Here is a 14,670-nt window from a genome sequence, read left to right as displayed (position 1 = left end):
GACGCCCATGCGCAATGGAGACAAAGAGGAGGAGTCCCTCGGTCCTGTGACTCGAAAGACTTCTTCGAAGAAAAACAACTTGTAACACTCCGACCCAACACCAGATGGCGGGCTATGCACAACATGTGTATCTACAGCGACAGATGCCATTGAACACAAATTAACGTAATAATTGATACACCTCTGAAAATTAAGGGACCGGTACTGAGACAATCTGTGAAGCCACTCCTTCAAAAAGCAGATCCCTAATCTTGCCGGCACTTTAAGAGTTGCAGCAAACTATGCGAAATAGAGATGGTGGTTTCGTTCACAGATGCATATCGATATTTTATGCATAATAGCCTTGTAAGAGCTGAACCAATGTTGAAAGGGACCATAACACAGTTCACAACCCTGCCAAACTTGAAAGATGATGAGTGTTCACATGGTGTATTCTGGGATATCCTCTATGCTGTGTGTGGAAGCCCAAATAGAACATTCAGAGGATACGGCCCTTTCAGCTTACAGAAATGGGAATTACCATGTCCTGCAGATGTGAACAGCATCATCAAAGTAATTTTTTTTTTGTTTTTGTTTTTTAGATAGGCACTCAGTGATATGGTTATTCGTAAAGCTTACAGACAGCCAACATGGAATGCAAAGAAATATGCAGAGGTATATGGCACAGGAAAAGATTTGTTTGAGCAATGGAGTGGGTGAGAATCTCCAATGGGGTCAATGACAGTATGATTTGTTGTTGGAGGCTAACATTTCGACTCAGAAGAGGAAAAAACATATGCAACTGATTCACAAGGGCATTTTCAGATGTCAATATACCGTTAGACCAGAAAAAGACTTAATTTACATGTCACATATTCAAAATAGGATAAGAGACCGGTGCAAGTAGACTTACATCTGTATAACTATCAGCCACAACTGCATAAAACTATACAGTGTAAGGAGCGGATGAACAAGTTACTTCCCTTCGGTAAAGTCTTCTCTGGTAGAGACTATCTGAAGCTGCAGATTCCTTACCTTTGAAATCTCCCCAGGTGTCAGACTGGATCTGGAAGATTTTTCGTAAGCAGTACCCCTGCGTACCGGTAAGTGGGGTTGATCAGCTCCGTGTCAGTTGGCGGAAGCATCTGCACCAGAAATGACATTGTGGTTCTTATACTGGGCCACCCAGATGCGCCGACATCAGTTTCTTTTCACAACTTTCCATGCAGAAGCAAGGAGCCACAAACAACACTGACCAGTAGTGTGTTAAAAATAGGGCCCTGAAAGGGAGGTCCCTGCCCTTGGAAATCCGTTCCCAGAATGGGGAGGATGGGTGGGTCGGTAAGGAATCTGCAAGGAGATATAGTCTCTAACAGATAAGACTATACCAAAGGTAAGTAACCTTGGTAGAGCTTCTAGCTGCAGATTCCTTACCTGTGAATAGATATCCAAGCAATAGCATTCTCCGGGGGTAGGCCTGAGAGCCAATTTCAAATGAGAAAGTCCTGCAGAACTGAACGGGTAAAGCTGTCCCTAAGGACCTGACTGTCCAAGCAGCAGCATTTGGTAAACATGTGCAGAGATGCCCACGTCACTGCCTGACAGATGTCCAGGACCGGTGCTCTGCGTGCTCCTCGGAAAGAGTGGCAGAAGGGGGATCAACAGATTTGTCTGTGGACTGCCACAAATCTTTCAATGACAGGCGTACATCGTTTTGGTGGAGGGACACCTAGCTGCCAAGATGACATTACAGACTTCGGAAGGAAGGTAAAAAGCTGTCAACTGTTGCCACTCAATCAACCTGATGGGGGCCCCCTCCGACCCCGCGGTGACCTAAGGTGTGCCTGCTCAAAAATGAGGCCCATGGCCTCACAAATTTCTGTGAACTGGGCAGGGGTCGCTCTGGCTCCAGGAAAACTGAGGCGGTGGGGAGTTGGCCCAAGCTCTGAAAAACGAGGCCTAGAATGACGACGCTCCCTTGTCGCGTCAGCTAACTAACAGGATGTGGAAGACCGCTTCAACTTCTTGCTTTTCTTTCTTTGCCTCTACGTTCCTCATTGTCCAGAGGACTTGGAGTGGGACGACAATGACATGGGACTCCATGACCGGTCCTGGAACCTTCCATGCGACTGGGACCTCGACCTGTGCTAAGCTGCATGTCGGGCCACCATCAGCTTTAGGGACCACTCCCTCAAAGCCTTCAGATGCATGGCCTGGCACTCTGAGCATGACTTCAGGTTGTGGTCACACTCCAGACACAACAAACAGATGAAGTGCTGATCCGTCACGGACATCGTCCAATGACGAGATTGGCAGGGCTTAAAACCAGTCTTCAGTGATGACATTTTAACACACCAGGAGGAAAAAAGTTTGACAAAAAGTTGAAACGGCCAGTCAAAAAATGTCTGAGGAGTAGCTCTCTCTTAGTTCTGTGCTGGCTAGCGCAGAAAGAAAGGAACTGACATCAGCACGTCTTGGTGGTGCCTATATAGGGACCACATCATACTTTCCAGAACGGACGATGCTGGCTGAGCCAATCGATGCCACCTACTGGCGCGCTGGGGTACTGCTTACAAAAAATCTTCTGGATCCAGTCTGATGCCTGGGGAGAATTCAACGTTAAGAAATCTGCAGCTAGAAGTCTCTATCAGACAATGGGCATCACAAAGCATAGTAATTCCTGTGAGTTTAGGAATCCCACAAACATCCCGTCTGTGAATGTAGGAAACTAGCTATTTACGATGTGTACCGGACGTAGGGATACACTAAGCAGATAGTACAAGTGACCCTTATTGGTATACCAGGGTTAAGTAATAATCCCAAAAGCTCTCTTTTCTGGGAGTGTGGGTGAGCAGTTAGGCTCATCAGAGGGTAGTGCTAAGCATTGGTTGAACACAGAGAGTCAGTCAATAAGACACAAACTGAAGAAGAAACTCAAGACCAATGTTTAGAAAAATAGTTACTTTTTTTAAATATAATTTTTCAACACCAGAAAAACTTCAAAGAAGATAAGTAATGTAGCAGTTGAATCAACTTAACAAGTAAATTAAAGTTTTACTCAGATGCGCTTTTACACAGTAAAGACTTGAAAGTACTTTTACTGCAAGGGGGTGCTTGCATGCAGTTCTCAGAGGTCCCCTGTACATTGTAGGGTGCTGGGGGAGCAAGGTCACTAAAAAACACAAGAGGTACAGTTTTACCTACCCTGGGGCGTTCGGATGCAGTGGTGCTGGTCACCTAGAAGGGGGGCCACCTAGAAAAAGACTAAGGGGGACCCGGGCTGGGTTGGTGGGGTTCCTGGGAGCGAGGGAACACCGTCTGATAATGTGGACCTAGGCCATGGGGCTCTGGTGCAGCAGGTCTTTGTTGTTGGTGCTCCTGCATCAAGGAGCCCACCGTTCTTGGGTGGACCTGCAAAGGAGGGACATAACAGTGCAACTAGGTTACTCTCGGTGATGCCTTCTCCGTTGTTGATGTCCCTTGACGACTGGTCCTCGGTTGTGGCACTGGGGTCCGCACAGGACTACAAGCAAGCTTTGGCTGTTGCAAGGGGTCCGATACCCCAGGTATCGGTGCAGGACAGCTCTGAAGGGTCCTTACGTCATCAAACTTGGTGGGGAGACGGATATGGCCTCCTGGTGCACCACAACTTCCTCTTGGGCAGCTGCTGCGTCAGTGGACCCAGTAGTCCGCAGAATGGCGAGTTGGACGTTGCAGTTGGAATCTGCAGAGAAGTGGCTCCTGCGCTCTCCAAGGGAGATGCTGATGGCTTGGGGATCCTTCGAGGCTTTTGGAGTCCCCACATCTGCAGGAAGATTCTGGTTGTCACGACTGTCTGGTCAGAACAGGTAGGCAGGCAGGGTTTTGCACCAGAGTCCACCAGCAGTCCACAGTTCTCACTTCTTTGGCTCTTCTTTGTCCTCTTCTTTTTTCAGACAGATGAATCTTTTTTTCTGGTGTCAGGGGACACCTAAATACTACATTTATGGATGCTTAGTGGAGTGTAAAGTAGTAGCTAATGGGCTACTTAACCTTGGAGTGACTACACCCCTATATACCCACTTCCAGTGGGGAGAGGGCATAACCCAGTCCCAGAATTCCTTGTTCCACCAAAACCAAGGTGGTGGATGTAGAAAGCTGGCCCAGTGTGTGGTCCAAGCAACCCTAATTAGACAGTGTTACAGTGTCTAGATAGCCAGGGGTCTCTAGTGGTACCTGTGGTGAGCAGCCAAGACTTATCTAGGAGAAGTGTGAAGCACTTGCAATACCACAGTAGTCACACAGTAACTTTATCACACATGAAAGGAACCACACAGTGTTGCAAAAATAAAGGTACTTTATTACAGGAATACCAAACTAGACTACTATAGGTAGACCCCCTTCTGGAGGCAAGTACACACAAAATATACACAGGTAGGTATTGGGAAATAGCAAGGGCCCTATAGTGGGGAGCCAAACCATGTACTAAGAAAGTGGAATGTAAGAATGGGTCCCCCACCAGAGGATATTGAGTAGTTAGCCATGGACTAACAGAGTGGTACCTGTGATCGGGCGAACCCGATCACGGAGAACACAGACTCGGGAACTAACGTATCGGCCGAACCCGATACGTCATTTCCGCGTCCCCATGTTGTCATGGGGACGCGCAACTCGTCGCAGCTGCGTTTCCCCGGGGAAACGCTCGTTTTTAAAACAGCCGCGGAGCGGGAAAGGGAGGAGAACAACGCCGAAGAGGAGAGCGGCGAGGGCGAGAGGAGGAAGAACACCAGAACAGCAACAAAGGAACAGACCACCAGGCACCAGGAGACAAGCAGCCACGGAGAGCAGGACAGACAGACGCAGGAGCCTAGCCACGACCCTGGAGGGTCGTGGCTCACAAAGGTACGGTCCCTCCTAGGGACAAGGGGCAGGAACCCTAGATCTACACTGGGAAAGGGAAGTGGGGAGGGGTAAGAGGGGAGAGGGGTAGAGAAAAGGGCACAGTCTAACTAAGAATACCTAAAACTCTAGGGTGCACCTTATAACTTACCTGAAGCACAAATAGTGTTATGCTTTAGCACAGTTCACGGGTGGACGCACTTTCCCTCCCATTCCCCTACTTACCCACTCCCTATTTCGTTCCTCACTAGAAAAGCCCCAGTAATGAAAATGTCACTTACCCAGTGTACATCTGTTCGTGGCATTAGTCGCTGCAGATTCACATGTTTCGCACAGTCCGCTGCCTGGTGTTGGGCTCGGAGTATTACAAGTTGTTTTTCTTCGAAGAAGTCTTTTTTGGTCACGGGACCGAAGGACTCCTCCCTCTTCGGCTCCATTGCGCATGGGCGTCGACTCCATCTTAGATTGTTTTCCCCGCAGAGGGTGAGGATGGAGATGTTTGCTATAAATAGTGCCCATGCAATGGAGTGAATACGTATGTACATAAAAAGTTTATAATAATTATTTACAAATGTACAAATGTTTAAGATTTAAGATGTACTTCTAAACGGCTACAGGCTTCCGGGGAGGCGGGAGGGCACATGTGAATCTGCAGCGACTAATGCCACGAACAGATGTACACTGGGTAAGTGACATTTTCAGTTCGATGGCATATGTTGCTGCAGATACACATGTTTCGCATAGACTATAAAGCAGTTACCTCCCCTAAAAGCGGTGGTTTAGCCTGTAGGAGTTGAAGTAGTTTGGAATAATGTTCTCAGTACAGCTTGGCCCACTGTAGCTTGTTGTGCATTTAGTACGTCTACACAGTAATGTTTAGTAAATGTATGAGGCGTAGACCAGGTTGCAGCCTTACATATTTCGCTCATAGGAATGTTTCCTAGAAAGGCCATTGTAGCACCTTTCTTTCTGGTTGAGTGTGCCTTTGGTGTAATATGCAATTCTCTTTTGGCTTTAAGATAGCATGTTTGAATACATCTGACTATCCATCTAGCAATGCCTTGTTTAGAGATTGGATTTCCTATGTGTGGTTTTTGAAAAGCTATGAACAGTTGTTTTGTTTTCCTGATTAGCTTTGTTCTGTCAATGTAGTACATTAGTGCTCTTTTGATGTCTAATGTATGTAGTGCCCTTTCAGCCACGGAATCTGGTTGTGGGAAGAACACTGGCAATTCTACTGTTTGATTTAAATGGAATGGTGAGATTACTTTTGGTAGAAATTTTGGATTTGTTCTTAGAACTATTTTATTTTTGTGTATTTGAATAAATGGTTCTTGTATGGTAAATGCCTGTATTTCACTTACTCTTCTGAGGGATGTGATTGCAATGAGAAATGCGACTTTCCAGGTTAGATATTGCATTTCACAGGAATGCATGGGTTCGAAAGGTGGACCCATGAGTCTTGTTAAGACGATGTTAAGGTTCCATGAAGGAACTGGTGGTGTTCTTGGTGGTATAATTCTTTTTAGCCCTTCCATGAATGCTTTAATAACTGGTATTCTAAATAGAGACGATGAATGAGTAGTTTGTAGGTAAGCAGATATTGCTGCGAGGTGTATTTTTATAGATGAAAAAGCGAGATTCGCTTTTTGCAAATGTAGTAAGTATCCCACTATGTCCTTTGTAGAGGCATGCAATGGTTGGATTTGATTGGTATGGCAGTAGCAGACAAATCTTTTCCACTTAGATGCATAGCAGTGTCTAGTGGAAGCTTTTCTAGCTTGTTTTATGACCTCCATACATTCTTGTGTGAGGTCTAAGTGTCCGAATTCTAGGATTTCAGGAGCCAAATTGCCAGATTCAATGATGCTGGGTTTGGATGCCTGATCTGTTGTTTGTGTTGTGTTAACAGATCTGGTCTGTTGGGTAGTTTGACATGCGGTACTAGTGAAAGGTCTAGTAGAGTTGTATACCAAGGTTGTCTTGCCCATGTGGGTGCTATCAGTATGAGTTTGAGTTGGTTTTGACTCAACTTGTTTACTAGATATGGAAGGAGAGGGGGAAAAGCGTATGCAAATATCCCTGACCAACTCATCCATAGAGCATTGCCTTGTGATTCGCGGTGTGGGTACCTGGATGCGAAGTTTTGGCATTTTGCGTTTTCTTTTGTTGCGAACAAATCTATCTGGGGTGTTCCCCAAATTTGAAAGTACTTGTTCAGAACTTGGGGGTGAATTTCCCATTCGTGGACTTGTTGGTGGTCTCGCGAAAGGTTGTCTGCTAGTTGGTTTTGGATCCCTGGAATAAATTGTGCTATTAGGCGAATGTTGTTGTGAGTCGCCCACTGCCATATTTTTTGTGTTAGGAGACACAATTGTGTTGAGTGTGTTCCTCCTTGTTTGTTTAAATAATACATTGTTGTCATGTTGTCTGTTTTGACAAGAATGTATTTGTGTGTTATTATGGGTTGAAAGGCTTTTAACGCTAGAAATACTGCTAACAGTTCTAGGTAATTGATATGAAATTTTGTTTGGTGTACATCCCATTGTCCTTGAATGCTGTGGTGATTGAGGTGTGCTCCCACCCTGTCATGGAAGCATCTGTTGTTATAACGTATTGAGGCACTGGGTCCTGAAATGTCTGCCCTTTGTTTAAATTGTTGCTGTTCCACCATAGAAGCGAGAGGTATGTTTGGCGGTCTACCAACACCAGATCTTGAAGTTGACCCTGTGCCTGTGACCATTGTGATGCTAGGCACTGTCGTAAGGGTCGCATGTGTAGTCTTGCGTTTGGGACAATGGCTATGCATGATGACATCATGCCTAGAAGTTTTAGCACAAATTTTGCTTGTATCTTTTGGTTTGGAAACATAGCACTTATTACCTTGTGGAATGCTTGCACTCTTTGTGGACTTGGAGTGGCAATTCCTTTTGATGTGTTGATGGTTGCCCCTAGATATTGTTGTGTCTGACACGGTTCGAGGTGTGACTTTGTATAGTTGATGGAGAAACCCAGTTTGTGAAGGGTTTGTATGACATATGTGGTGTCGTTTGTGCACTTTTTTACTGTGTTGGTCTTGATTAGCCAATCGTCTAGGTAAGGAAACACATGTATCTGTTGTCTCCTGATATGTGCTGCTACTACTGCTAGACATTTTGTGAATACTCTTGGTGCAGTTGTTATTCCGAATGGCAACACTTTGAATTGGTAATGTATTCCTTTGAATACGAACCTTAGGTACTTTCTGTGAGAAGGGTGTATCGGTATATGAAAGTACGCATCTTTTAGGTCTAATGTGGTCATGTAATCTTGCTGTTTGAGCAGTGGAATGATGTCTTGTAGTGTGACCATGTGAAAGTGGTCCGATATGATGTAGGTATTTAGTGTCCTGAGATCTAATATTGGTCTTAATGTTTTGTCTTTTTTTGGAATTAGAAAGTACAGGGAGTAAACTCCTGTGTTTTTTTGTTGTACTGGTACTAACTCTATTGCATCCTTTTGCAGTAGTGCTTGAACTTCTAGTCCTAAAAGTTCTAAATGTTGTGGTGACATTTTGCGTGTTTTTGGAGGGATGTTTGGTGGGAATTTGTGGAATTCTATGCAATAGCCATGTTGGATTATTGCTAATACCCAATTGTCTGTTGTAATCTGCTGCCAAGATTGGTAGAATTGGCTTAGTCTTCCCCCCACTGGTGTTGAGTGAAGGGGTTGTGTGACTTGAAAGTCACTGTTTAGGTGGAGGTGTTTTTGGAGTCTGGAATCTTCCCCTACTCCTTGGGAATTGACCCCCTCTATATCCCCTGAAACCTCCTCTTTGGAATGAACCCTGATATGGTGTGGTTCTTGTTTGTTGGCTGGTGGTGTCTGTGGGTTGGCCACGAAACCCCCCTCTAAATGGAGTTTTTCTGAAAGAGCCTCTGCTCTGCGGGGAGTAGAGTGCGCCCATGGCTTTGGCCGTGTCTGTGTCCTTTTTAAGTTTTTCAATGACTGTGTCCACTTCAGGGCCAAAAAGTTGTTTCTCGTTGAAGGGCATATTAAGGACAGCCTGCTGGATTTCCGGTTTGAAGCCTGAAGTGCGGAGCCAAGCGTGTCTCCTTATGGTGACAGCAGTGTTGACTGTTCTCGCTGCAGTATCGGCTGCGTCCATTGAAGAGCGGATTTGATTGTTTGAGATCGTTTGTCCCTCTTCAACTATTTGCTGCGCCCTTTTTTGGTATTCCTGTGGAAGATGGTCTATGAGAAGTTGCATCTCATCCCAGTGTGCGCGGTCATATCGGGCCAGCAGCGCTTGAGAATTTGCGATGCGCCACTGGTTGGCTGCCTGTGATGCTACTCTTTTTCCTGCTGCATCAAATTTTCTGCTTTCTTTGTCCGGAGGTGGGGCGTCGCCAGATGTATGGGAATTTGCTCTTTTGCGAGCTGCCCCTACTACTACGGAGTCAGGTGGTAACTGCGAAGTAATAAACACTGGGTCTGTGGGTGGTGGTTTGTATTTCTTATCCACCCTTGGGGTGATGGCTCTTGATTTTACGGGCTCTTCAAAAATTTGTTTTGCGTGCCGTAACATCCCTGGTAGCATTGGGAGACATTGATATTGGCTATGTGTAGCCGAGAGGGTGTTAAATAAAAAATCATCCTCTATAGGATCGGAATGCAGTTGGACATTGTGGAATTCTGCTGCCCTAGCCACCAGTTGCGAGTATGAGGTACTGTCCTCTGGCAGTGACGGCTTTGTGGGGTATGAATCGGGATCATTGTCCGGCACTGGGGTGTCATATAGGTCCCAAGCGTCTTGATCCTGATTATCTTGACTTATGGTAGTTTGCACTGGTGAGTGCATTTGTGGCGGTGTTTGTGCCGGGGATGCCTGTTGTGGTGGAGAGGGCGGAGGCGTGACTTTTTTAACCACTTTGGCTTGTGGTTGTGCGTCATCCTTGAGAAGTCTGATCCTTCTTTTTCTCATTATTGGGGTAAGGGTTGATATCTTCCCTGTGTCTTGCTGGATGTACAGTCTCTTTTGTGTGTAGTCTGATTCTACACTTTGGAGCTCTTGTCCAAATCTGTGCATCTGGCCACTTATTCCTTGTTCCTCTGTGTAGGATGGAGGTGTGGAACTTTTCGGCGCCGAGAGAGAATCTTTTTTCGGCTTCAGCACCGACAGAATTTTTGTGGCTTTCGGCAGGGTGTCTCGGTGCCGATGTTTTTCGGTGCCGGCATCTTGTTTTTGCCTCTCGGAGCCGCTATCTCGGCTCCGAGGTTGCTCCATGGCGGTCCCTCGACCGGAGTCGGGTGTCTTCGCTATGGGTGTGCCCTTTTTCGGCGCCTTCGACGGCTCGCCGGTTTTATGGGTCGAGCCATGGCCTGTTGGCAGTGGCGTCCCCTGGGCTTTTGTCTTCTTGATGGTTTTAATTTTCGACGTCTTACTTACTGTTTGTTGCTGTTGTTCGACGTCGGAGTCTCCGGATTCTGATTCCGGAACCGAGAATGTTTCCTCTTCATCGTCGAAACGTTGTTTTGTCGGCGTCGACGCCATTTGTAGACGCCTGGCTCTTCGGTCCCGGAGTGTTTTTCTGGACCGGAAGGCTCGACAGGCCTCACAGGTATCCTCCTTGTGCTCGGGGGACAAGCACAAGTTACAGACCAAGTGCTGATCTGTATAAGGATACTTACTGTGACATTTTGGGCAGAAACGAAACGGGGTCCGTTCCATCGGCTTCGATGTCGCACGTGGTCGGGCCGACCAGGCCCCGACGGGGGATCGAAGCTACCTCAAAGTCTTCCGATGATCGGTGTCAATGTACCTAACTATCCCGATACCGAACGGAACAATACCGACGCTTTCTTCCGAGATTCTGACTAACTTTCCGAACCGAAACACGGAGCGAAAAGGAATACGTCCGAACCCGACAGCGGAAAAAAACAATCTAACATGGAGTCGACGCCCATGCGCAATGGAGCCGAAGAGGGAGGAGTCCTTCGGTCCCGTGACCAAAAAAGACTTCTTCGAAGAAAAACAACTTGTAATACTCCGAGCCCAACACCAGGCAGCGGACTGTGCGAAACATGTGTATCTGCAGCAACATATGCCATCGAACATACCTATATACTTATCCAAACCCTCTTCTGTCTTTTCTTGTCGGTACCTCCCTGGAGCCTTACCACGTCACTCGAGAAATCTGACCCAAGGAAGAAAGAGAGAAGAAAGAAGACCAAGTAAAGAAGAGACATTTAACTGGGCTACTCCACATGTCACTATGAAAACTTGAATGAACAAAACTCCTATCAAATAAACCTTTAATTACCATAAAAGCAGATCTCTGTCTGGTGTATACTGTTCAGCCTGCCACAGTACCCCAAGAAGTAAATATCTAGAAGATGACCAGGAGAGGAGAGGTAAGTAACCTGGTCGTCACAAAGGCTAACAAGGGGACTCATAAAAGTATTATTATAAGAGCAGGACCAGGCCGGTGGAACCCAATGGTAGATTCCAGATGAGGAAGACTTGCAAAAGAAGGGGACAGAGTCCAGACCACGCAGAGTGTCCAAGTGGCGCAGGAGGTGATGCCCACCTTTCTGTGGGTGAAGATCCGGGTTGATGGTGATGGAAGAAGTTCAGCTGCGGGGCCCAGAAGCTGCACAGTCCCTGATGTCGCTTAGGAGCTTTCCCTCCTCGGTCACCAGATTGCAGAGGGGTCAGTGGTCAGGAGGACCACCAACAAGCAAATGTAACTGGAGCTATTGGAGATTTGCAGAGCTGAAGAGGACCAGCAAGGTTCTGGGGACTAGACCCTTGGAGAAGAGTCCAGGCTGACCCTGAGACGACAGGAGAGCCAGCAGAAGCGGTCGGAGCCCCTATGGGCAACCTAGTGGCAGTAGGCACAGTAAGTCGCAGTGTGGCCGAGTCAGCACATGTGACGAGGAGTCCCACATCACTGGAGCAGCAGAGGGGAGACTGTCTTTAAAGACGTAAAGTGCTGGGGGCCGGGGCTACTTGGACCCTGAAATTCTCTCGGAGCAGAAGTCAACAAGTCTTAGTTGCAGCAAGAGTCACGATGCACAGGGGTTCTGTCTTGGAGGAAGTGGCACGGGCTCACTGTCTCCCAAGTTGGACAAAAGGCAGAGAGGACCCAGAGGACCTCTCAGAACCACCACCTGTGTTGGAGAATCTTTGCAAGTCCAGAGGACAGCAGGTCCCATCAGCCGGATGTCCTTGTGTTAGGTCCCTGCAGATTCAGGGGTGTCTGCACATCTTATTTCCAAGATGGCAGAATCAAATGGCCACGGGAGGCGTTCTGGGCACCACCTCTGTGGTGATGGACAGGGGAGAGGTTACTCCCCTTTCCTTTGTGCAGTTTCACACCAGAGCAGGGACAAGGGGTCCCTGGACCAGTGCAAACTGGATTATACAAAGAGGGCACCAAATGTGCCCATCAAAGCAGTCCAGTGGCGTGGGGAGGCTTCCCGTCCCCATCCCAGTAACACCTATTTCCAAGGGAGAGGAGAATGTATCCCCTCTCCCACAGGAAATCTTTTGTTTTGCCTTCCCCTGCTTGAGCCTGAGGGCAGAATCCTGTCTGAGGGGCTGCAGCTGTGTGGGCTGCTTGTAGACCCTGAAAGACTGGTAGGAGCGGTACAGTGAGGGGTCCTCTAACGAGCCCCCAGAGTGCATGGAATCATGCCACCAATACTGTCATCAGTACTGGAGTATGATTCTGAGATGTTTGATTCCAAACATACCTAGGTTCGAAGTTACGATTATGTAGCTGGGCCACAGGTGAGTGAGTGACCTGTGGCCAGTACATGGCTAAAATGGCTTCCCCGCACTTACGAAGTCCAGGGGATTGGAACTGGAGTTCGTAGGGGTATCTCTGCTCATGCAGGGGTGCCCGCACTCAGAGGGGCCTACACCCTGCCCTTTGGTTTGGAAGGGCTTACCACAGGTGTGATTTACAGTGACCTGGTGTAGTGACCAGCAGCGAAAGGGTGCATGCACCTGTTCACGCAGGCTACAAATGACAGGCCTGCAGGCAGTTTGCAAGGGCTCCCATGGGTGGCATAATACATGCTGCAGCCCATGGAGGACCCCTAGCATACCAATGCCAAGGGTATCTTGGTACCATATATTAAGGACTTACAGGGGTGCACCAGTATGCCAATTGTGGGCTGTAAGAAGTACCAAAGCAACTAAATTTAGAGGGCGAGAGCACAGTCACCGGGGTCCTGATTAGCAGGATCCCAGTGAACACAGTCAAAAACACACTGACAGCTGGCATAAAGTGGGGGTAAACATACTGCCAAAAAGAGGGTACCTTCCGACAATGGGTTTGCCCTCTTGGATAAGTCACTATCACTGCTAAATGTACTTTTAAAGATGCATATGACAGCTTGCAGTCTGAAAGATGAGTTAAATATCTGAGCACCTTTTTTCCCTTGTAGTCCCTGTTTAAACACGATAGTGAATATCTTCTTCATTTAGCTGTATAGCACTTCCTAGTAGTTGGTTTTCTTGCCTCTCACGGAAGCCACTTTATTTTACGGCTGTCTTAGATATCAGAATTCTACATCCTCAGGAGCCACGCAGCCAGGTTCAATGACTGGTTCTGGGTGTGGAACCCTTCTTTCTTCCACTGACAATCAATCCTGTCTGTTTTGTAGTTTGCAAATTCTTCCCTGGGCTGTTCTTTCAGCTCTGAGGACCATGTCTGCCTCGTCCATTGAACAGCAAGTAGTATTAATATAATCTTGCTGATTTTGCATTTGCTGATCACCCTGGGCATCAGTGGTTTTGGGGGAAAAGAGTATGAAAATATCCCTAACCAGTTTATCGATAGTGCATTCCCTAGGAATCTGTGGTATGGTTGTCTGAAGGTAAGGTTTTGGCATTTTGCATCTAGAGATGTAGCAAAAAGATCTATCTCTGGAGTTCCCCATTCCTGAAAGATCTTTCCGAGTACAGTTTGGTTCAGGTCCCATTCGTGGGGCTTGTCTGCTCAGCCTGTCCACCTCGAGATTGCCTTTCCTGGCAGATGCACTGCTAAGATTTCTGTTTTCCTTTGGACCGTCCATTTCCAAAGCTCTTGTACTAACCTGGATTGGGACAGGTATTGTGACACCCTTCCCCTGCCTGTTGATGTAAGGCATGGTAGTTGTATTGTCCCTTTGGATCAATATTGACTTTCCCCAAATCTCTTTCTGAAATGCTTTAGGGGCACGTTTTTAGTTCCAGGATGTTGCTTTTTGTACCGCCTCCTTTTCCTTCGAGACTCCTCACACCGTGAGATTGTCCATCCCATATGTGAGGCATCTGTTGTAATTGTTACTGTATGAGTTTGTTGTGCAAATGTCCTCCATTGTGGTATATGTGACCTGTTCCACCACGCTATCTCTTCTTCTACCTTCTGCGTGACAACTACTAGGTCTTCAGAACTCTCTGTTGCCCGTGGCCATTACTTTTGCAGCTATTCCTGTAATGGTCTTATGTGTAGTCTTGCAGGAAGCCATCATTCTGAACAACTTCTCAACCGTCCTCACTGGGCATTTGTTCTCTTCTCGCTGGGCTACACTTTCCCTTCGATTGAGCCGCTCCTTGCTCCCAGAAACATTTATTCTGGTTCAGAGGATGACTTCTCCATGTTTATTGAGAATCCAAATGTGAATAGTGCTCTTATCACTTACTGTATGTGCTCTCTGCACTTCTTGTGTAAGTTTGCCCTTACCAACCAGTCGTCTAATTAGGGAAACACTGTATGCCTTGTCTCCACAGATGTGCTGCAATTGCTGCTAGGCACTTTGTGAATACTCTTGGTGGTGATT

General features: G+C 47.0%; 1 protein-coding gene across 6 annotated transcripts in view; it reads right to left on the bottom strand.

Moving 5' to 3' along the window:
* The window catches only part of TMEM39B (transmembrane protein 39B), a 480,936-nt gene that overhangs the window by 129,558 nt on the left and 336,708 nt on the right, over positions 1-14,670 (bottom strand). The window contains exon 10 of one of the 6 annotated variants that reach the window (XM_069223329.1): positions 1,015-1,124. The exons of the other annotated variants lie outside the window; for them this stretch is intronic. Within the exon in view, the coding sequence (XP_069079430.1) occupies positions 1,035-1,124 (90 nt within the window). The 3' untranslated portion in view covers positions 1,015-1,034. The remainder of the gene's footprint in view (positions 1-1,014; positions 1,125-14,670) is intronic. 6 annotated transcript variants of the gene reach the window in all.

This window comes from Pleurodeles waltl, chromosome 3_1 (assembly GCF_031143425.1).
Source record: "Pleurodeles waltl isolate 20211129_DDA chromosome 3_1, aPleWal1.hap1.20221129, whole genome shotgun sequence".
Classification (NCBI taxonomy): Eukaryota; Metazoa; Chordata; class Amphibia; order Caudata; family Salamandridae; genus Pleurodeles; species Pleurodeles waltl.
Note: the sequence above shows the minus strand (reverse complement) of the source record. Positions and strands in the feature narration are given on the sequence as shown.